Here is a 23,894-nt window from a genome sequence, read left to right as displayed (position 1 = left end):
CTAACCTGCTTTTAATGTAGCTTTACGTGTGTGTGAACTTAAGTGTGAACATTTTACGACAACTAAAAATTACCAGGAATTATGTATTTAGTAAAAATTAATGTAATAACGTTTCAGCCTATATACTATTAGTCCCACTGCTGGGCAAAGGCCTCCTGCCTCCTCCCATGCACTCATCTACATCTTGTGATTCTTGTGTCTTTGCAGATGTATGCATAATTAATATTTTTTATATGAAAATGATTTATTAAATAATGTATAAATCTAAGTAAATTTGTCCGTCACTCATAAAACTAACTTCATGAGACCTCAAAATTTTATATGAAATTTAGAACTTCAGATTTCTTATTACCTATGTATAGAATCATATTTGAAAAACCGGCCAAGTGCGAGTCGGACTTGCGCACGGAGGGTGCCGCACCATCAACAAAAAATAGAGCAAAAAATCGTGTTTGTTGTATGGGAGCCCCCTTAAATATTTATTTTATTTTATTTTTAGTATTTGTTCGGCAACAGAGATATACATCATTTGTGAGAATTTCAACTCTCTAGCTATCGCGGTTCATGAGATATAGCCTGGTGACAGACGGACGGACGGACGGACGGACGGACAGCGAAGTCTTAGTAAGTTAGTCCCGTTTTTTACCCTTTGGGTACGGAACCCTAAAAACTAGCCCTTCTTCTACGTCTCTACGTGGAAATGCATGCCCACATTTTGCTGCCAGGGTCGCTTTTATAAAAGGCCTGTAACCTGCTATCACTGTTTGAAATTAATTAATTTATCATTACGTCATAAGATAGTAAGATACTTTAGTGAAATATTTTCAGCACAAGTTAGCAACCAAATGTAACAAATGCCATGAATTTCATGAATGTGCCTACACATAGAAATACAATCTTATCTTCATTTTTTCTCCACCGTTGAAAACTTTACTTATGTAATTATTAAAACGTATGCAATAATATACCTTAATCTCATAAAATAAAGTGCTAGTTTCAATGAGTATTGAACGTATCATAATTATTATGGCGTGGTAAGGCAGATGTTCTTTCACGTTCAAATAGTGTGTTGTATTTGTATATTTGTACGACAAGCATGTTATTTGACACCGGCGCTTAAGTGACCAGTGGTGCACGCGTTTACGTGAATCCGTTTTCAAAAAATACAATAAATGAAATACATAGTTAAATAAAAAGTTGATAAAATATTATTAATTTGTGATGTGGTGAAGTTTATTTTTGAATTACAGTACCTATATAGAGCATCAGGTAAGATAAAAAAAAACATGTTTTTGTTTTGTGACACAAAACCAGCATAAAATGTAGAATTTTGCAAATACATAAAGTTGGATACGGAAAACCTTTTTTTTCTGGCATGCTTAGATAAGCATTAATTAATTAATTATATATTTTTGATCAATGGACGCTATGAATTTAAAATAATACATCAAACTTACTGTAAGTATATGTGCAATCGAATCGATATAGGTATCAATGATTGCTGCTGTAAATCAGATTTTTTTGTGGCAAATTATTAGTACGTATCATGCATATAATAATAAGTTGCAGGACATATATAAGTACAAAATATACATTTAAATTAAGTACTACATATCTATAAAATGAATACAATTTTTATAATACCTTTTCTTAATATGTATGATTTATCTTTTAGCGACAAATTATACCTTCTGCATTAAGTATAATAAAATTGCAAACCCTCAAATACATCCAGTATTTAAAATAAAAACTACCTACATACAATATCACTTCACTATCACTACATAGTATAAAACAAAGTCGCTTCCCTGTGTGTCTGTCTGTCTGTAATGTATGCTTAGATCTTTAAAACTACGCAACGGATTTTGATGCGGTTTTTTTAATAGATAGAGCGATTCAAGAGGAAGGTTTATATATAATTTGTTAACCCGTGCGAAGCCGGGGCGGGTCGTTAGTATTCAATAAATCATTGAAACTAAGTAATACTAGAGCGGGAAACTGACTAAATAATACAATATTATACTATTAATACACCTAATTCTTACAAAGTATTGAATTGTTTGGGTTTTCTAATAATGTTAGTCTCATACTGTTTCAGAAATGAGCCCTACGACAGAGGTCTGTTAGGATTGTTAGGAAATTAAGGTAGGTATGTAGAACTTATTACATCCTGTATGAAATTCTAAAACTTATTTTCTCCCTCCCCTCACAGAATAAATAAGTAAAGAGAAACAAATTAATACTTTTAATTATATTAAACTAGCTTGTAATTTTTCAGTAAATATGTATTTTTTATTCAGCAAGGTATCTACCTATATACTTACAATCATAAAAACAAAACTTAAAAAAGTATCTTCTTAACTAATCAATAAACGAATACAAAGCTAAAGTAACATTTAAGGGATAAGTTCGCCTTTGTACTTCTTACTAATTTTATGTTATTTTAATGTATTTTTGTACAATAAAGAGTGTACTTTACAAATCAATAAAAAAAAAATCAAAACGTTTATTCTGTAAATAGGCTTAAGCTAGTTCTTTTACAAGTCAACTTATAACTATATATATACAATGTTCTACTTTAACATAAATGCATCCTTATCTTCTACAAATTCTTTAACAGAATAATAAGCTTTTTGTAACAGCTGTCGTTTCACAATTGACTTGAATTTATTCATTGACAATTTCGTAATATTAGATGGTAACTTTTTATAAAAGCGCACACTGTTCCCCATAAATGACATATTATTTACTCTATTTAAACGTAATCTTGGAATGGCCAATTTATTTTTATTCCTAGTGTTAAAATTGTGTATGTCACTATTCAATTTATACATGTCAATATTTTTTCTTACATACATTATATTTTCGTAAATATATTGGGAAGCAACAGTGAGAATATTGATTTCTTTAAATTTATCTTTGAGAGACACTCGTGTTCCTAAATTATATATGTTACGTACAGCACGTTTCTGTAAAACAAAAATTGAATTAATGTCAGCGGCTTTGCCCCATAATAAAATGCCGTAAGACATGACGCTATGAAAATATCCAAAATACACCAGCCGTGCTGTCTCAACATCTGCAAGTTGACGGATTCTTTTAACTGCGTATGCTGCCGAACTTAGTCTACCTGCTAGTGTAGAAATGTGCGTACCCCACTGTAATTTTGAATCCAAGGTTAAGCCTAGAAAAACAGCTTTATCTTCAAAATCTAAAATTTCTTCTTTTAAAACAACCTGTGCGTTACTTGTATGCTGGACATTAGGCAAGGAGAATCTAACACATTTAGTTTTCTTGACATTGAGAAGTAAATTATTTGTAGTAAACCAATGAACTACAGAGGACAATACATCATTTATTTCATTGAAATCACTCCGTTTGCTTTTTACTTTAAATATAATAGATGTATCATCTGCAAAGAGAACCATCTTATTCATTTCATTAACTATATAAGGCAGATCGTTTATATATACGAGAAACAAGAATGGGCCAATAATAGATCCCTGGGGGACGCCCATTGAAGTAATAGATCCCGACGATTTAGTTTTATTTATGTCCACTTTCTGAATTTGGTTTCTAAGATAGGACCAGATGAGATCAAGAGCCTTACCCTTTACGCCATAGTGGTTTAGCTTGCGAATAAGAGTGTCATGATCAACACAGTCGAAGGCCTTCGACATATCGCAAAACACGCCTATTGCATCTAGTTGTTGTTCCCAAGCTTCAAATATGTGTTTGATTAAGGTCGTGCCTGCATCCGTCGTTGACCTGCCCCGTGTAAATCCAAACTGTTCTTTATATAATAGTTTATTAACGTTAAAGTGCGATAGCAATTGATCCAGAATGATTCTTTCAAAGATTTTACTTATTGCCGGTAGAATAGAAACAGGTCTAAAATTTGTAGGGTCTTTTTTTGATCCGGATTTAAATAATGGAATGACTCGACTGTGCTTCATTAGATCGGGAAAAACTCCTACATCAACACATGTATTGAAAATCATGGCCAAGTGAGGTGCAATAGCATCCACTATCGATTGTAAAACTTTTACCGATAGGCCCCAAATATCTTCGGTCTTTTTTACATTTAATGTCCTAAACGCTTTACGCTTTGCGGTGTGACGTATTTAAAACCGAAAATCGTCGAGCATTCCGGCACATTTGCTTTGAGCATATTTTCGGCCATAGAGGAGGACGAGTTAAGCGATCTAGTCGTTTCAATGGGGATATTTGTGAAGAAACGTTCAAATTCATTTGCGATATCTATTATACATCTGATTTAATTAATTTATCACCTTTGAATAAATGTCATATACTAAGAAAAAGTGACCAAGGCCTCCAGTGCCCCAGGCTGGAATCGAACCAGCGTCCTCTGCTATCGCGGCAGGTGCCTGAGCCATTCGGCCACCGGGCCACAGCGGCATAGGTCGAATTTTTCCAAGTATATGCACTTCTTACTGAAGGCTTATGGCGCCCCCTGAAAAAAAAATTTTTTTTTTCTGAAAATTATTTAATTTGTTCTAATACATTAATTTATCACCTACTTTCAGAGCAAAATTAGGATAACGTGATTTCGCTTTAGCAGTCTCACTACTAATAATTCCCCACACGGTTTTGACTTTGTCGTTTGAGTCTTTTACTTTACGTGCAAAAAATTTGGATTTAGCCATGTTACATACATTTTTAAATCATTTACTATATGATTTAACATATTCATTGAAATTGGGGTCACTATTTGATACCCTTAATGCATATAGTTCATATAGCCTATTTCTAGATTTGTGGATTCCAGGATACAAGGGGGCAAATTTGTTGTTTAACCTCTCGAATATTGATACCCGAGCAAGCGAAAGATTCCAAAATTGACCAATGAGCGTAGCGAGTGATTCGAAAAATGGAATCATAAGCGTTGCGAGGGTTTCTAAACACGAGGGTTAAACATAATTTTCCCCCGAGTGAAACACAAAATTTTTCACCACACCAACCCGAAGAAAATATAAACTATAAGATATCAAAGAAAATCAAACCAAATCAAATCCAAATGAATGTGTATAAATATGTGTCATTCAAAATCATCATTTTAAAGTCAATTCTATTAGCAAACATAAGAAAACCACTCAAAATTTGCAATTTAGCGTTGCGAGGGTTAAACATAATTTGCCCCCGAGTGAAACACAAAATTATTCACCACACCAAGTGACACCAACCCGAAGAAAATATGAACTATAAGATATCAAACAAGATCAAATTCAAATGAATGTTTTTAAATATGTGTCATTCAAAATCATCATTTAAAAGTCAATACTATCAGCAAACATAAGAATACAACTCAAAATTTTCATCTGATTACTTTGCCTCCCATGTGAATAAAATGCAACTTTGCTAACAGTTTTTGAACAATCAAGAGAGCCTTTACCAGTTGGTGTGGTTAAAAATATTATATTATATATAAAAAGACCTCCGCAAGACCTTTCTTTTGGGATGATAATTTTATATGAACTACTTTATTTTTGTTAAAAGTGTAAACATTATGTATTGCTCCTTAAAGCAAAAATTAAAAAAAGACTGTGTTTGTTCCTGGATGAATAAAAGTGATAATAAAAGAGAATCTCTGAACTCCAGTGAAAAAAAGAAAAAAAGTAAAATAGATTATTTATCTCGAATTACAATAATTTAAAACAAGATTCCTCTGAGGATTCAAAACCTGTCCCATGTTACACTTCTTTTTTTTTTATCTTACGGGTACTGAGAATTATAAACTGGAATCCAAATAGCTTTTATAAAAAAAACACGCAAACAATAACTTTTAAGCGATACATTACACACGAACGATAACGAATTGTTGACTTTTTAAAAAGAAATACCTTTTTTTATCTTCAAATCGCAAATTTGATAAATAATATAATTGTTCAGTGAAGTGCGTTTCCAAGAAGCATTTTAATCAGATATTGGATTCAATCTGTGTTGTTATGTGGAAATTTAATATGCATGCTGTGCCTAAATCAAGATTCTTATTTTATAAGATTTATACTTGTTTTTTTATACTTAACGTAAAAACTTAAAACAAATTTGATTGGTTTATGTTGATAAAGGCGAGCAACCACCCGTGAATATAAACAAAGAACCGACCGTGTATGATAAAAATAAAATCAAAACAAACATGACGCATTCCGTTGCATTCGTGCATTTAGCTGGATAACGGAAAGGGTTCCACTTTGTTATGTCTAGCATAAAATAATAGTGTATAAAGCTCATGTAATAGATAATTGTGTTTTATCATTTATATTTTATATCATCGCAACAAAACAACTATGTAATCACAAACGTTCGATACCTACACTAAAATGCACTTCCGTGTCGCTTTTAAGGTCAATCCTACGCAAATATGTAGGTACATGAATTCCAATTATCCTTAAAATAAACAAAACACATTCCTAACGTAAAACGCTTCATGGTATGAGTTTGAAATGTTTGAATTATGTAGTACAAGCGATCGTAGTGGTAGGATTACTGGCGCCGGCTAATTGAATTTGCTGACATCTCGAACTGCACCGACCGAGCAAATTTAACTGAGTGGGTGGAAAAACCTGAAACTAACGTATCAACATAGAAATGAATGTCTACCTGCCACAACTGTAGCGTCTTCATCACTGACAAAAATAACTTAGTTGCTTACTAGCAAAGGCAGGTAAATAGAGTACTTTTACTAGTTAGCCCGCTACATTTAGCAATTTAGCGTTCGAGGACAACTGGGCCCCGCTAGTACCTTATAGTATTTAGGCTTACCATTTATTGGTATTCTATTGCTTCATTTGCTTCACAACGTCATATATAATCAAATGCACAATGACAGCAACGTAACCACTCATTATGTAAACGACAGTGCCTAATATGTAGGCTACATTCTTAAACGTACCTACCACATTTCTGTCGTTTTCTGTACGTCTTAATTCTCTTTTTGTAGTTCTTTTCCTTGTTTTCTACTTTAAACCATATAATCGAATCGAAATACCATGCAAGGCTAAATTTAAAATAAAAGGAGTAGCGAGATCTTACAAACACGTTTCTCGAATAATACTACGTCGCACGTATATACATAGTACTTAAATGTCTAATACAATCGTGTTGGAAATTTTTCGCTTATTCTTTTCTTAACTGGCAGGTGAGATAAGTTAGATAAAAATGGATACATATTATTACGACAAATCTTTTATGTACGTAATGTACTACATTACATCCAGTATTTCTTTCACACAAACGGACTCGCAGGGACTTCTTGTCATAACTAGAACTAGGTACATAATTAGTCTGATACCGAAACCTAATACTCGTACAGTCAAGGTACTTATTCAATACGGACACGGGCAAAGTACCAAAAATATATTATGTAAATGTGAATGAAGTCGTGTATACATAATTGTGGCACTTTGTCCGTGTCGATATTTAATATCTTATAAAAGTAACGCTACATTCACTCATTACCAAGTCGACAAAATGTATCGTTTGCTTCTTATCTGTTTAATGAACTTTACAATTGCCAGATTTGTAACTTTGTAATCATTTCCTTATCGTTTTAGTTGGAACATCGACTTTAAGTAAATTAAGAAGAGTTCAAAGCTAATCAAAAATATATATTTGCAAAAGGATTACATTTTTTTGCCAAAAAACAACTAAGTACATATATTTGCGGTTACTCGAATGAAAATCTTCAAACTTTTATGATACTCTGATAAGGAAAAACAAACAACTAACAAGAATACTACTTTGCGAACGAACGTACTATACAATAATTATTCTCAGCAATTAACCGTTTCGCGCACCACGCTACGAGTCCTACTTGAATCGGAAATCACAATGATACTCTAACTAAAACATGCGAAGAATCAAAGAATAATAGTCGTGATCTCGTGATATGCCTTTTAGCCCTTGACTGCTAATGTAATTTCATAGCCACTGTGGTGGCTAATTTCAAGGAAGGAACGTTAAATTTGAAATTATACGTAGTAATAAATTATTTCGCTTAATATTAATAGGTACCTTTTGACAAAAGTTGCATTATTTTTTGTCATAATGTGTCTCACTCAGTATTGACAAAAAATATTCGTCGTATGTTATTAATATGTTTGTCAGTTCAGTCAGTTGTGCCTTTATCTTTAAGATTGAACTATGGGTTAGTAAAAGTTAGTGCTCGATATTTTATTAGTTGATGAATGAAGGATGAATAGATAATTGATTATGTAGTTGGAGTTGGAACACTTTAAAGAGTTTAAAGTATTAAGGTTACATTTATACTTCATCATCATCTTCCTCGCGTTGTCCCGGCATTTTTCCACGGCTCATCGGAGCCTGGGGTCCGCTTGGCAACTAATCCCAAGAATTGGCATAGGCACCATATAGTTTTTACGAAAGCGACTGCCTTCTGACCTTTCAACCCAGAGGGTAAACTGGGCCTTATTGGGATTAGTCCGGTTTCCTCACGATGTTTTCCTTCACCGAAAAGCGACTGGTAAATATCAAATGATATTTCGTACATAAGTTCCGACAGTTCCGACTCATTGGTATGAGCTGGGGTTTGAACCCGCGACCTCCGGATTGCAAGTCGGATGCTCTTACCGCTAGTCCACCACTTACACTTCACATAGGTGACATTTATACTTCATGAACATAATTATTTACTGGGAAAATCATCGTGTGCAGTGCAAAATTAGAGTGCAGGTGGCGAATAATTGGCGGGTTATATTAAGATACATACGATTTACTCGCCACCTACTTACACCTTGAAACTTCGTAATTTATACACTTAATGACTTCAAAACTTGTTGTAAGTATAAATAATTGCGATAAGTCGCCGATAACGATAACTTGCCATCTAGATATCATTGTAGAAGTTGTAGAAGACATTAAGACCACTACTAATCGTTAAATTCCAAACTGACACAAACTTTAATACCTACCTGGAAATCATATATACAATTATTATATATACTTTGACCTATGCCAAGTAGGTACTGGACCTAGTATTGTAAAAAATAATTTAAAATAGTGTAGGAAACTAATATAGCTTTTAAGTTAATGTAACTAACCATATATGGACTTCTGGGTCTGAAATAAAAAAGATATATTTATTTTTATATACTTATGTAATAGCCACCAATCTACTTAATACCAATCGATATTATCGGGAAAATAGTGTTTATACAAGTGCCCGACACATGACAAACGTACGACACTAATTGTCTGGCCCGCTCTAATAAAGAGATAAGGATTGATGATATTGCTGTATTGGAATAAATACATATTGTTTGAACATCATATTAACCCTTGATTATTTGTATATCGAATATTCACAAACACATGCACTACATACGTACAAAGTTGCAATAGTAAACATTGGATACAAGAATATGAACATATCACTGGCATATGGCCTAGCTCTTTAGCGTCTTTGTTTTACTTCACTCGGAGTATTAAATACATAAACAGCCTCAACACAAAAGACATCCAGTTACCTATTGATAATAATGTGAGAACGTAACTGACTCCTACCTATCTACCTACTTATTCAACTGAATAATCTAATCGTTAACTTATGTGTAGGTACTTATTGTTATTTACTATTCCGACGCTTTTTTGAAGTAAAAACTTCTTTAGCGGCGCTGGGCACTTTTTGAGGTGGGGAAAAAATGATAAACTCGAGACAGCGTAAGGCGATCACATGACCGTAAGGGGCATAAGGTTTAGATGGCCACTCATAATTTAGATGGCATTTAAATCAATAAAGAAAAACTCAATGTTATTTGACATGTATATTGCGGACTCCTTTTCAAGACTCTTTACCTATGTTCAAATAATTTGACGTAGTCATGGCATTATGTAAATAAACATGTCAATGAAAAAGTGTGATCTTATTTGAGAATGATAATAATATATAATTAATAAATAGAATACCTCCGCTAAACGTATGTATTGTGTTACCGGGCGTCAGTAACATAGTGAGGTGAGTTTTCACTTCTATCGGCACTCCCGGAGTGCAACCGTTGTTAAGAGCCAACAGGAGCTAAGATTTAAATATTTTAGGTAAATATACCCGTCTCGCTAACGGAAGCGGCTCCTAAAACTCGTGCGATAAGGACAAGGCGAAAAATCCTGCGTAAAAATATCAAAAATCGAGGTTTCGTACTCGACTGTTTCCTCCTCCAAAACTTAACCAATCGTAACCAAATTTGGAAATCTAAATGATTATGACTAGGGTTTGCAAGATCCGTCAAATTTTCGGATCCGGATATTTCGGATATTAAAATTTGACGGATCCGGATATCCGGATAATTCGGATAATACGGATCTGTATCAGGAAAGGTGACGAAATTTACAACTTACATACAAGGAACAGCTAGTAAAATGTTCATATTTTAGTTAATTACAATTATTAATAATTATTATTATTATCTCAAAACGATATAAATAAGTATAATAAGATATTCAGTGTAGTCTTAATTAGGTATTCCTATTAATAATATTATGCATTTTTTTAGGAGGCCGTAGTCGATTTGTAACCGAAAACGCCAAAAATGAAGTAGTTAAAGCAAATTTATTTCTATATATCTGCTCAGAAGAATTAATTCTAAAGGTACCTAAAAACACCGCTTTAACTTCGGCGTTTTTTCTTAAATTTGCCATTATAAGCTCACAAAATAGAAAATGGAGAAAAAGTTACATTTATGTACTTTTATTATTTTATACCGGTGTGGTGTGATATAATTTATACTATTAAAAAACGTACTTCCTTTATCTTGGTAAAATAGCTATACCTTCAGTCGTTCGACTGAGAAAAATGGCTTAGAAAAAGTATCTAACTCATTTATTCAGTCCCCATTACAACAATCTTCCATTATAGGTATATATAAATCCAGTTAATTACTGCAAAATAATGTAAAATTACTACAAAAGTTTCGGGAAATTAAGAAATTTGGGCTACAGCTTCTTAATAACGAGAAAAAAGTATCAATATTAGTTACTCAGCAGCACATCAAGCACATGTTATTTATGTTAACAGAAGACTGGAAACCAACACGATAACACAAAAAAGTCACTGATAACAACACGCACAAGCACTAATGATGTTCCAGGTAGACGACCCAAAGGCGACTGAGCGAAAACCTGATAACAATTACTTTAAAACATACAAATATTTACCCTTATTCCAGTCAGGAGGCATGCAGGTAGCTCGTTTTAAGACTGTTACTACTGTTTAGTTTAAGCAATATTTGTATTTATTTTATGGCGTTATCGCGTACCAATAACGCGACCAATGCAATATTTAACGGATCCGTGAGATCCGAAATATCCGGATCCTATGAGACGTTGGATCCGGATCTTAGATTTGACGGATATCCGGATATTTCGGATATCCGGATATCCGGATCTCAAACCCTAATTATGACATTATCTGTGTCGGACCGTTTTTCTTTTTTGACTAATTGATGTCAGTTTTGAATAGCACGCCTCTCATTGCGGCATAGTCAAATAGGCCATTTTGGCCATTTTTGAAGGGGCTCTAGCGCCTTAAAAAACACAAATATCAAAAAAAGCAAAACGGTCCGACACAGAAATTGACAATATTAATCTGTGTTGAAAAAATCATTGCTCTAGCTTCAAAACCCACGGAGGAAACAGTCGAGTACGTTTGTATGGAGAAATGACCACTCCTGTTGGCTCTTAATCGTTTTACCAGAGTTAGACCGAGATAAGTCTGGTACGATTTTGAAAGCACACGCAGTGCAAGTGTTTTTGAACGTCAAACTTCTATGAAATGATGACTTATAATATAAATAACTATCGTTGAATAAGAATAAGAATAAGAATGATTTATTGCGGTACTGTGTACATTTGTAGATGGTAATCATGGTACAATTTGTTTCAACAGTTACCCATTTCAGGTATGCATATGCAATACTTAATTAACTTATGAACTCATAGACTCAAATAACATGCAAAGATTTACATAGGTACCAATTAATGTTCAAAATATTCTTCCAGACTATAAAATGTTTTATCTAGTAGCCAGTTTTTCAACCTTACCCTGAATCGGTTGCCTTCAAGTGCCTTAATATCAGCTGGAAGGTGATTAAATTAAATACCCGAATAGCTGTTACAAACGTGCTCTTTTTGCAGACTTATCTTGGTCTAACTCTATCCTCTACTGAGTTAGTTAATAGACTATTTCTAAACCTTAATGCAACATTACAAGATAAAGTGTACTTATATTGTCAGGTTCAGTTTTCAACTTAAGTTTTTTTTTGTATTTAAATAATTTTAAATATTATAATTCTATGGTTTTTGTTTACAAAATTGTAATAAGTATCATATCGTTAGTGTCAAAAGAACCAGTAGGCCGTGCATGCCATTGCAAACAATGTATTTTTCGCCGTTTGTGGCGTATGTCGGTAAAGAAAAAGATTATGAAAATGCATTTACTTAAGATTGTCCTTATGAAATGCAAATGTAAATTGAGAATTGTAAGTAAGTAATACCTTCGAAGAGTTCGGAGTCACAATCACAATTCGAGTTACAAAGTTATTATTATATGGATCTATACTAGAGTTAAAATGTAATTGTTTTAGAGTTATTTGATAGAATGATAGCAGATATTTATAATTTAGAAAATTGTTTAGAAATATTTGCAAAGCGCAATGAACCCGTGGAGTTTGGGTAATTTTAATGAAATTTAATAACATTGAACATTGTATTACCACGTTGTTGAAATAATGGTCTAGCGAGAGTAGCAGTATGGTGGTAAAATAGCAGCAAATAAATTAAATGTGCATATAAATTTCAGAGGTTATTGCTATGTAGCCTATACTTAGATTGCAGACTAACAAAGTCACGGGCAACAGTTCTCTGATCCAAATCTGTAAATAGCTCAGGGTAAAGGATATTTCAGGGAGACAGACTGTGTGTAGGTAAATTACATACAATTTACGGAGCGGAAACAATTACACCAATGAACGTTTGAGAATTGTACTTGAAAGGAACTGTGAGAAGTCAATTCATTGCTGTAAGAGGCTGATTGAAAGAATTTATTTCGGTTGATTCGGGAGTTCCCATTTAAGATTTAGGATCATACGATTTCAAGCTTACATGTTCATTTACATTATAGGTAGAGTTCAATTTATACGGGATGTCCTGCAATGCAAATGAGCTACACCAGTTAATTTCCCTTGATTAATTGTTATTATAAATTAGGATAATTGCTTACATAAAAATAAACACAACCAATTTGCACTAATACTTGTTAGTCAAGTGTCCTCGTGTCAGTCAAGTACACTATGTACACTTAGTACTTTTACTACTTATTATGTGGTGTCACTCATGCAGGTCTTGCTTGTGTAGAGTCATTTTACAGATAAGCTTTAAATGGATGCTGTTGTATTATCGCTAATACCCGTAAGTAAAACCTATTGTTTTTGCACAGATGTATCAATTCGTGCAAAATCTAGAACTATTGCCATGTGCCATCAGTTTATTTAAAAAACACCAGACCCTGTAGTTGATTGCTAGAAAATGCAATTTGCTATTGCTTCTATTAAAGCCGTAAATGTAAAATAAATTCGATTATTTATTAAAATATTTGTGAAAAGTAGATCCTATGTGTACGGTTATATTGTATATATGCAAAAGACGTCTCTAGGTATAAATAAACGGTCGTTAAATCCGAATTGCTTTAAGTGGCTTCAGTCCAAATGCGTTAGTTCGTCACACAGCATACTTACCTGAAAAGTTTACTTATTAAACCAAAAACAAATTGGCAGATTAAAATTGTAGTAATCTGCTGGCTTTTTGTAAGTTGACCTATCTCACTATTAACAAAAAACTGGATGTATTTTGGAACAAATCACCCCTTTCACTATATTTAGGAAACAATAATTATACAAATAAGGTAGGCCCCTAAAATAACATCACGCTGAGTAATAGAACGATTGTTACTTAATTAAGTAATTAGCTAGGGTCGCCGTTACCGATTACGGCACGGATAGCTATATATATAAAAAAGTAATTACTGACATACTTATACCTCCCTTGACACTCTTATGTATGCATGTAATCACGCACTTACTAACATAGGTACCTACTTACATAAAACTATCATCGCAACTAGGTTTAAAAGTAATAAAACACAAACATAAAACCCACGCGTTAACTAATGTGCACGTGTTACATTTTCCGGGTACCAACAAACCAATAGCAGTGATAATGATAAGTAAATGCTAACGTTTTTGTTTTTCCGGACACATTCTCCATTGTCCACAAGACTTTATTATTGATATGTGGACTTTATTATTGGTCAATTATGTACCTATTTATGACCATTATGTAACCATATTACTGCGAATAAACTATGTATTAGTATTTGTATTTGTGTCAATATGTAATAAGTTTTTTGTTTCAGTATAAAAAACGAAATGGCAGAAAAAGAATCCTTAAAACTTGAAAATGGAAATGGAATAGCAAGTGTTGCTGGTAGTACGGTGAAATTAAAACGAGAATTGGGGCTATTTTCGGCAGTTAATTTAATATTAGGAGTCATGATCGGTTCAGGAATCTTTGTGTCTCCAGCATCAGCATTGAAAGAGTCAGGCTCAGTTGCATTGTGTCTTATCATCTGGACGGTGTCCGGAATCATATCCTTATTAGGTAGGTACGTAGGTAGGTAGCCTGGTAAGACTTAAGAGGAAATAATGCCGTCAAATCGTTTCACCAAAACAGACGGCAAATTAAGTGGTTTTAATGATGTGATTTTGTGAAATGGCATTCGTAAAAATTGTTAATTGTATTTTTATCTCTTTTTGTTTTCAGGAGCATTGTCATTCGCAGAGTTAGGAACGGTTGTTAACAAATCCGGTGCAGAGTATGCATATTTTCAAGAAGCATTTAGCAAATGTCATAAGTTTTGGGGACCTCTTCCAGCATTTACTTGTGCATGGATTTATGTTATGATTTTAAGACCTGCAGAAGTTGCAATTATTGTTATGACATTTGCTGCGTACGCCATTCAACCATTTTCAATTGATATACCAGCTGAGAGTCGAGCTCAAGCTGTTAAACTAACATCCTTGTCAGCTTTGTGTAAGTATTTCAATTTTATTTATGTGCTAGTTTTATAAATAATAACAAACTGTTTATTTTTACTAAAATATTTCTCGATTTACAATCGTGCATTTAAAATCGTGCGTTTGGTAGAAACTGTAGAAAGTGTTGACAACTAAGACTTTTTCCAAACATTTTATTTCATTTTTTTTTATACATTTTCGTCGTACTTTTATCAGTGTTATTATATTTAGTTATTTTAAACTTACTTAGAATCAGCTATCACATCACACAGATATAGGTAACAGGTACTAAGGAAATTAGCGAATTAAAAACATCAGGTGAAATGATATAAAACAAAAATATAAAACGATTTGAGTTAAAGTCGCAATATACCTTTTACATAATCGATTCCTAAATTTTATCGAATATATCAGTTTCCACGATAACGTGCATCACTAGTAGTGTCAGTGTCAACGTCATTATTCAAACCGTTCAAACGCGAACTGACGCTACGCTACCGATTTTTCGTTTGTTGTCGTCGCAACTTTATTTGATTTGCAAAGTAAGTTACGTTTTATTTTAATATGAAACTATTATTTTCTGCACAACTTTGTGTTATTAAATGTTATTGTTACTTACATATCTATTATATCTTACAGAATGTCTAACGAGAGCAACGCACAAACGTGCGAACTTCTAGGCAATGAAATAAAGGCGTTACAATCACAATGCAAGGAGTTATGTTACATTATCGATAACAACGAACCTATGGACATAAGTACCATTAATTCCAACAATGTCAACGGAAAGAAGTTATGTAGCATAGACAGTCTGGCTAAGCAAATCCAAAACGATGAAACACCAATCATTACTGATAGTAATGTGAACACCAGTACATTTTTGAGTGAAATAAAAGATAAAATAATCCAAGTAGAAGAGCTTACAGCATTTACGGCGGGTACGGTGCAAGATGTGTGCAATGAAAATAAAAGGTGAGTTTCTAGATATTAAACTAGACTATAAATAAGTCAATATGGACAGTGTGCTTTAAAAGCTTTCTTATGTTCCAATACACTTTGATTCATTCTTACTATACAAATCCTTTAAGAACATTGACTAATGAGAATATGTGTGCAGAGTGTGAGTCTCTATTTTTAACATAATTTTCACTATGGTTAAATTTCAATAAGTCTTAGTCTTTCTTAGTGATATTTCGGAACATTCCAGAAACCCGTGTTATGTCAATAGTTGCAAATCGGGCGAGGTGTTAAAATGGATCTAGAGGTGACTTTATTGGTAAGGGAATAAGAGTGTGTCAAGGTAATTGTGAACACCTCGCCCATAGCAACTTCTGCTGCTGACTGGACCTACATAATACATGTTGAATAATAAATTTTTTGTATTTCTAGATTAAAAGATAGCATCAAGATAGTCCAGGAGGCCAAGTCACGGCCGTGGGCAGGCCGGTGCCAGGTCCAGCCGGAGCATCTGCAGCATGCCAAGCAACGCTTTCGTACCATGAAGACGGAGCTGCATGGTCTCATACATTCACTCTTCCCCGGGGCTTCTGATGCCATTACAGGAGTTTTAGCAGTAAGTTCAACCTTTTTGCCTATTTGAATGATGGAATGGGTACATACAAATTAGTTATTCATTCTTTCACTCTTTATAAGAGCTTTTAAAGCCCAGTCTCCATATCGCGCGGCAAACCATCGAACATTGGCTCGCCCGGCAGCCGCGCGCAATGGATACCGGGCGCATCGAGTTGGCTCGCGCGGCAGCCCAGTATCCATTGCGTGCGGGCCAATGTTCGATGGTTTGCCGCGCGATATGGAGACGGGGCTTAATGCGATTACAGAAGTTTTATATTACGTTGGCATAAATGGCATAATTATTTGAAGTGTCTGTCTATATGGATGGGTTTTCTCATCTTCTTAGCACTTCTTCACATCGTAGGTATATAAGTAATTTTGGGTTCTTTGAAAGCTACATCTGCTGGCATATGAAGCTTAGACCTATTTTGTTTTATAAAGTTCTTGGTGACATTTTTACGCATTTAAGGAAGGACTGTGATTTTGCCAGTCTTGTATATGTTTGTTGTGTGTTCATTGGGTCCATGATGTTGAAATTGCCAAGCCGATTTTGAACAATTGAATTGTCTACGTTTTTGAGCAACTTTGAAATAGGATGTTCTACTAAAAACATGGGTTTATCAAATCTTTTCTATTTTTCAGGAACTGATTAAAGTAAGAATGGATGAGACTTCCAGTGGCTATATCCAAGTAACTCCAGAGAACTTCCACCTGATTGAACTGCTTAAAGACAAGAACATAATTTCTGCCAACCCTTACAACAAGATGGAAGTCAAATTAGCTTTTTAGACTTAGAAGTTTGAGTATAGATTATTATACTTGATTTACTACTTGTTGCATTTTTAGAATAGCATTTAAGAAACATATGTCTGCAAAAAGCTATATAGCTATCTAGCCTTAAGCATTGAAGGCTAGTGATTTAACAGTCATAAACGATTTAAGAAGCACGTTTTCGTTTTATTTGATGCTATTCCCAAACTTGTTTATACCTTGTGTACACATGTATGACAAAAATCTGACGTTTTCATTGCTTGAAAGTGCGTCCAGAACTGGCGAATGCACCATTGGTGAGCTACTTGCAAAAAGATCGCTAGTTAACACTTGTGCATTTCGTAATATGATTTACAGCATGCTGTACATTCCACAGATCTGGACAGACCTTAAGAAAGAGATGTAAACATGATTCTCGTTTCCAAGTTTATCCTATTAACATTTTATCCTACATGTACAGTCGCCTGCAATAATATGTTACATAAAAGGCCGCAAAAATATCTGACACGATCTTATTTGTAGCGCCATAAGGGTCTCATATTTTTACGACTTTCGAAGAGTAACATATTATTGCAGGTGACTTAACTATATTTATATTTTGACATTTTTAACTTTTTTGAGTAACATAAGAATTGGTATTTAACACTGTATTTAACACATTAATTGCCAAGAACACGCTAGGTCTAGCTAGGAAATGGGGCTTAAAGTGTTAATTGACAGTTATGAATGAATTGACCCTTATCACAGATTATATAATAAATAATAATAAAAAATAATAATTTGAGCCTATATACGTCCCACTGCTGGGCACAGGCCTCCTCTCATGCGCGAGAGATTATATAATAGTTCTTATATAATATAATATGAAGCTAAGGCTATCAGTAGGTCTTAGCTTCATATATAAGGGTCAATCCCTGCGTGTCAAGAATCAATTTCATACGTGACTATTGGTACCAGGGATGTTACAGAGCTCCGTTTCCGTTAAGTCGGAACTTCCGTTTGGTATTACACATCCGTTTCTGTTCCGGTTCCGTTACTTTTGAAACGGAAGTTATATACTTATATCGGATGTCAATGCTTAGCGCGGCAGCGGGACATGAGCGGTGTACATAAAAAACAAACAGGTTTATACCAGTCATTCGCTCATAGCCCCGCTTGCCACGTGCTGCAGTAATTAGATGTTCTGGTTTATCCGTGTTTTCGAATTTAAAGTACCTATTCGTATGTGTTGTGTAATGTATACCTACTGATAGTACTGACTCAGGTTCCGGTTCCGTTTTCGGTTCCGATTCCGTTTCTGGTTCCGATAAACTAAATTTAAAACATCTGGTTCCGCTTTCGGTTCCGATAAAACCACATCCGTTACATCCCTGATTGGTACTTGTGACCGCTACTGCCGTCGTAAAACGTGTTACTGCCACATAACAGCATGATAATGATAACGTAACGATGTTTCAGTTATAATGACGTACATCAACATAACGAGCGTGAAACTGTTCGTGAAGGTGCAGAATGTGTTTGGAGTGTGTAAGGTGTTCGCATGCCTTGTTGTCATTGGAGGCGGGATCTATGAGATAGCTAGAGGTAAGAGACTTTTTTTTTTAATACAGGAAAAAATTGGGTATGTACGTGTTTCGCAAATCCGGACTCGTGGCTATACCAACCGCTCCAACTTGAGCTACCGAAGCTTACCCTGGCGAAGGATTCGACATGTGGTAAATGGTGAAATTCAGCCTGTACCAATGGTGGGATGTTGAATTTTGCTGTTGAAGACGGCGAGCTAATGCTTAAAAGTTGCTTGCTTTTTCCTCGAGACCTGCAAGTATCTAAACTTAGAACTATACATTCTCACCGTAGCAAGCCGGTGCGTATTGGGTTCAGGGTTCTATAAAAGCCTCGCCACTGATTCCATTATTGGTTGGTTCAGACCTCTTATGTTATGATGGAGATGCTGGGACCTCTGCTTATAGATGTAAGCAGTCCCGGCCCGAGCCCTTGATCAGGGTAGAGCGAAATCGGGTTTTGGCGCCCTTTGTTGAAGTTTTCAAGCGTATTTTGGGCTCCCGCCACACTTGCGTCTTTTAAAAACAATTTTTTTCTCATCAGCCAATTTGGCGCCCCCCTTGCCATCCGGCGCCTAGAGCGGCCGCTCCACTCGCTTTACTCTAGATCCGGCCCTGGATGTAAGAAAGCGCGATTAAATGTAGAGCTATAACAGCTTTTAAACAAGAAGAATTTTCAAAATAGCGATGAGCTGTTCCAATAAAGAATCTCTTAAGTTGTTGATATGCCCACTTGCAGCGCATTCGTTAGATTTAGTTAACTAACTATTACGGCTCAGCGACCCAAAGAGGATCTTGGCCTCCGAAACGAGAGCACACCATTTTTCCCGATCCTGCGCCGTTTCCTGCCAATTATCGGCTTGAAGCTGACGCAGATCCGCTTCCACACTGTCTCCCCAGCGGTATCTGGGCCGACCTACCTTAGTTATAAAACTCCTATTTTTTTTTCACAGGCAACACTGCCAACTTGGGCAAAGGTTTCGAAGGCAGCACGACCAACCCGGGCGGGATAGCGCTCGCGCTGTACTCCGGCTTGTGGGCCTACGATGGCTGGAACAGCGTGACGGTCGTCACGGAGGAAATCATCAACCCAGCTGTGTAAGTTTACACTGTATTTAGAATCAGAATCAAGTTTTTTATTCGTGATAAACTTAACACTAAAATTACATATATAACTAAAAACAACAACTATGCATAAAAAATAGGTGAGTAAAAGATTACCGCGAAATGGTCTCGCCTCAGCATATAATACTGACCCGAAAGCCAACGCTGATCTTCCGGCGAGACGATTTTGTGGGTCACGATCGCAGCCGTACGACACGAGCCGTATTTATAATCTCATATCACCAACTTATTAAAATGTCAATTCGACCCAAAACTAAGTGTATCCCATCTATCCAATATATTTGTCCAATGTGTATTGCGTCTAACATTTTGTTTAATGAGAGAGTGAGACGCATGACATGGGACAAAGAAATTGGACAGGTGGAATACCACCCTAAGGTAAAGGCGAACCCCAGACATGCTGAAATTATCAGAAACGATAAGCACCGGAATTTCTATGGTTACGGATTTTTTTGAAATATTTGATGTCTATGGGCTAAATAAAATCAGCCAGCCTATTATGGATAGCTTTATCCATCTTTATCCACGTGATAAAATAACTGTCACTGTTTAACACCGTGGGAAAGAAAGTGACGGACACCGTTTTATCACGCTGTCACGTAGACAAGAACGACCATCATATCCGTACAGATGTACCTAACGTAAATGTTTAGAGTTTTGAGTGAACTTTGCAGTGGCCTTGTGGGCAGGAACGGAAGGAATATAGTTTACCGTTTTTACGGAGATCATCAACCCAACATCAGCTATTTAACTATTTGGTTGCTTAGTCTCAAACACAGATACTCTGGATAGCGCAGAGTTGCTAAAGCAAAACCTCGTCGCAAAGTCTTATTTTAATCCCGAAATACATCATTTTTTTATTTTCAGAAACGTTCCCCTCAGTATTTCCATAGCCGTTCCTCTAATCACAGGCCTCTACGTGTTCATGAACGTAGCCTACATGACGGTCCTAAGCTTTGAAGACATGACCAGTGTGCCCGCCGTGGCTGTGGAGTTTGGCAACCGCGTCCTGGGCCCTGCCAGCTTTTTAATACCGCTTGGGGTTGCTATCGCTACGTTCGGATGTGCTATGAGCGTACAATTCGGTGTTACCAGGTACGATTTTTTTCTACAAAAATGGTATAGTAGGTCAAACCGATTTGTCAGTAAATAAGAACAAAAAAAAACTACTCATCCTTTTTCTTTTGGGTGCTAGTACTAGTGTAAGAAAAAGATGGTATAATTCACTCTGTCTATGTTTGAAATGTGTCAGTCCTTTGACAAACTATAGATTTAATAACGATTGTGTATATGCGAGTTAGGCTGCGTTTCCATCAGAGATTTGCGAGGATGCGTAGCGAGGAATGAGTTTGTTAAGAACCAAATGAATATCGTCAACTAGAGTCTGTTCGGAAATAGAAGAGTCGTGGAATGTAATGGGCCCCATACATTCTATGATAGGTAGATGGAGTAATTCTATTGGTTCATAAGAAACAAATCTTTGGTGGAAACGCATCCTAATTGCGATGTTTGTTTTTGGTTACAGGGTCTGTTATACAGCAGCTAAAGGTGGACATATGTTAGAAGTATTTTCGTATGTAAATATGAAAAGGATGACACCGGCTCCCGCAGTAGCCTTTCAGGTTAGTTTACTTGTTTTATAGGGTTCCGTACCTTAAAAGGAAAAAAACCGGCCAAGTGCGAATCGGACTCGCGCACGGTTCCGCACCATCAACAAAAAATAGAGCAAAAAAACGGTCACCCATCCAAGTACTGACCCCGCCCGACGTTGCTTAACTTCGGTCAAAAATAACGTTTGTTGTATGGGAGGCCCACTTAAATCTTTATTTTATTCTGTTTTTAGTATTTGTTGTTATAGCGGCAACAGAAATACATCATCTGTGAAAATTTCAACTGTCTAGCTATCACGGTTCGTGAGATACAGCCTGGTGACAGACGGACGGACAGCGGAGTCTTAGTAATAGGGTCCCGTTTTTATCCTTTGGGTACGGAACCCTTATAGGATCACTCTCCGAAACTACTGGGTCTAAAATTAAAAAAAAAATACACAAAATAGTTCTTTACCTATAAATGACGAAAACCTATTAGAAATGTGCAGTCAAGCGTGTGTCTTACTTAGTAGATGGGACACTTGGAACGCGAGTTTGACTTGCACTTGGCCGGTTTTTTAATACCTATATAAACTCAAGCTAGACTAGAAGTTCAGGAATAGGAATACAGACGATTTGAATGTCTATAGTGTCTAAATGTAGAATGTCAGTTCAGTTCTTCAGAGCATTTCAGGTTAGTTTACTTGTTTTTTAGGGTTCCGTACCTCAAAAGGAAAAAACGGAACCCCCTATAGGATCAGTCTGCGAACTCTATAAAACAGATTGCCTTGACTTATCTCTGAATTTAATTGAGGTGTTTTTGTTACAGGCATTGCTGACAGCTATATTTATTAGCATTGGCAATATCCAAACTCTCATAGAGTTCGCCAGCTGGTTCCTCTGGTTTTTCTACGGACTCGGAATGGTGGCATTGCTCGTTCTAAGAAGAACCCAGCCGGACAAAGAAAGGCCGTACAGAGTACCAACCATAGTGCCTTGCTTTGTGTTGCTAGTGGCAATATTCTTGTCAGTGTTGCCAATAGTCCACGACCCGTCTGTTAAATATTTGATGGCCATAGGCTTTATAGTCATTGGATTTGTTGTATACACACTTTTTGTGTATTATAAGAAAACGCCTAAAACTATTTTAGGTAAGCATTGACAATATTTACCGTATCAAGCAGCCTAATCAATTTAATTTAGAATAACTTAGCTTATATTTATATTTCTAATTTTCGTAAAATTAGTTTCTTTTCTATAAGTGTAAGCTTAAAATATTGATAACCGTTAAATTTTTAAAAAGGACCCTATTGCCATATCAATAGAGTCCAAAGCCAGTCGCCAGGCAAGACAGGAACTATTTCACGCAGCGCACATTGTACAGAATGACAATTATCATACGAAGTGAGCGTTTAGTTCAGGCTCTTGAATTCTTAAGTCTTTTCCTCGCATCTCAGGGTGGTATTTGGCTAAGTAAGAGAGTGAGACGCAATGTACAGTCAGCAGCAATAGTTGCTAAGCGGACGAGGTGTTCAAAATGATCTTGACGCGACTTTATTGTTAAGAGAATAAGAGCGCGTCAGGGTAATTCTGAACACTTCGCCCGCTTAGCAACTTCTGCTGCTGACTGTACATTAGACAAAGAAATTGGACAGATGGAATACCACCCTCAGACAATAGCTGAGTATATAAGTCGCCCACAGATATTCATTTTGTTTTCGACTGATATCGGCCCTCGCCTAGTGGCTCGGGGTGTATTCCCATTTGTCACCGCCCGGCACAGATGGGAATAGGTGCATTCATATAAATCTATTCCATCTGTCCCCACATGTATGTCGGTGGACACGTGGGGCAGAGACAAATGGGAATACACCTCGGAATGCCTCGAATGAAGTAGGTGCTTGTTTTACTTACAATCTTCTATGTTTTTTTTTTTAGATAAATTGACATTCCTGACTCAAGTGATGTTTGAGAGCGTTCCGCCGAACAGCCGCCAAGACTGATATTTTGTACATTTATTTACACTACACCTAAGTATATACCTTTTCAGATCGATTTGTAAATATTTTATACAAGGAACATTAATAATATTATACATAATAAATTAGCGTTGGTAAGATATAGATTTTACTGCATCTGTAATGAATGATGAATACATATTTTACAAATTA

The 23,894-nt window shown here is 35.6% G+C and overlaps 2 protein-coding genes across 2 annotated transcripts; both read left to right on the top strand.

The window, feature by feature from the left end:
• Positions 1-1,120: 1,120 nt before the first annotated feature.
• LOC134655706 (b(0,+)-type amino acid transporter 1-like) lies at positions 1,121-23,892 on the top strand. Its single transcript, XM_063511167.1, has 9 exons — positions 1,121-1,269; positions 14,444-14,688; positions 14,851-15,120; positions 18,906-19,031; positions 19,963-20,107; positions 21,002-21,229; positions 21,660-21,756; positions 22,553-22,874; positions 23,662-23,892. The coding sequence occupies exons 2-9, from the start codon at positions 14,457-14,459 to the stop codon at positions 23,724-23,726; spliced, it is 1,485 nt and encodes a 494-aa protein (XP_063367237.1). The 5' UTR covers positions 1,121-1,269; positions 14,444-14,456; the 3' UTR covers positions 23,727-23,892.
• LOC134655631 (uncharacterized) lies at positions 15,712-17,589 on the top strand. Its single transcript, XM_063511066.1, has 3 exons — positions 15,712-16,076; positions 16,494-16,677; positions 17,319-17,589. Exons 1-3 carry the CDS (start codon positions 15,745-15,747, stop codon positions 17,463-17,465), a joined length of 663 nt encoding a protein of 220 aa, XP_063367136.1. The 5' UTR covers positions 15,712-15,744; the 3' UTR covers positions 17,466-17,589.
• Positions 23,893-23,894: the final 2 nt, after the last annotated feature.

Source organism: Cydia amplana, chromosome 17 (assembly GCF_948474715.1).
Source record: "Cydia amplana chromosome 17, ilCydAmpl1.1, whole genome shotgun sequence".
NCBI lineage: Eukaryota > Metazoa > Arthropoda > Insecta > Lepidoptera > Tortricidae > Cydia > Cydia amplana.
Note: the sequence above shows the minus strand (reverse complement) of the source record. Positions and strands in the feature narration are given on the sequence as shown.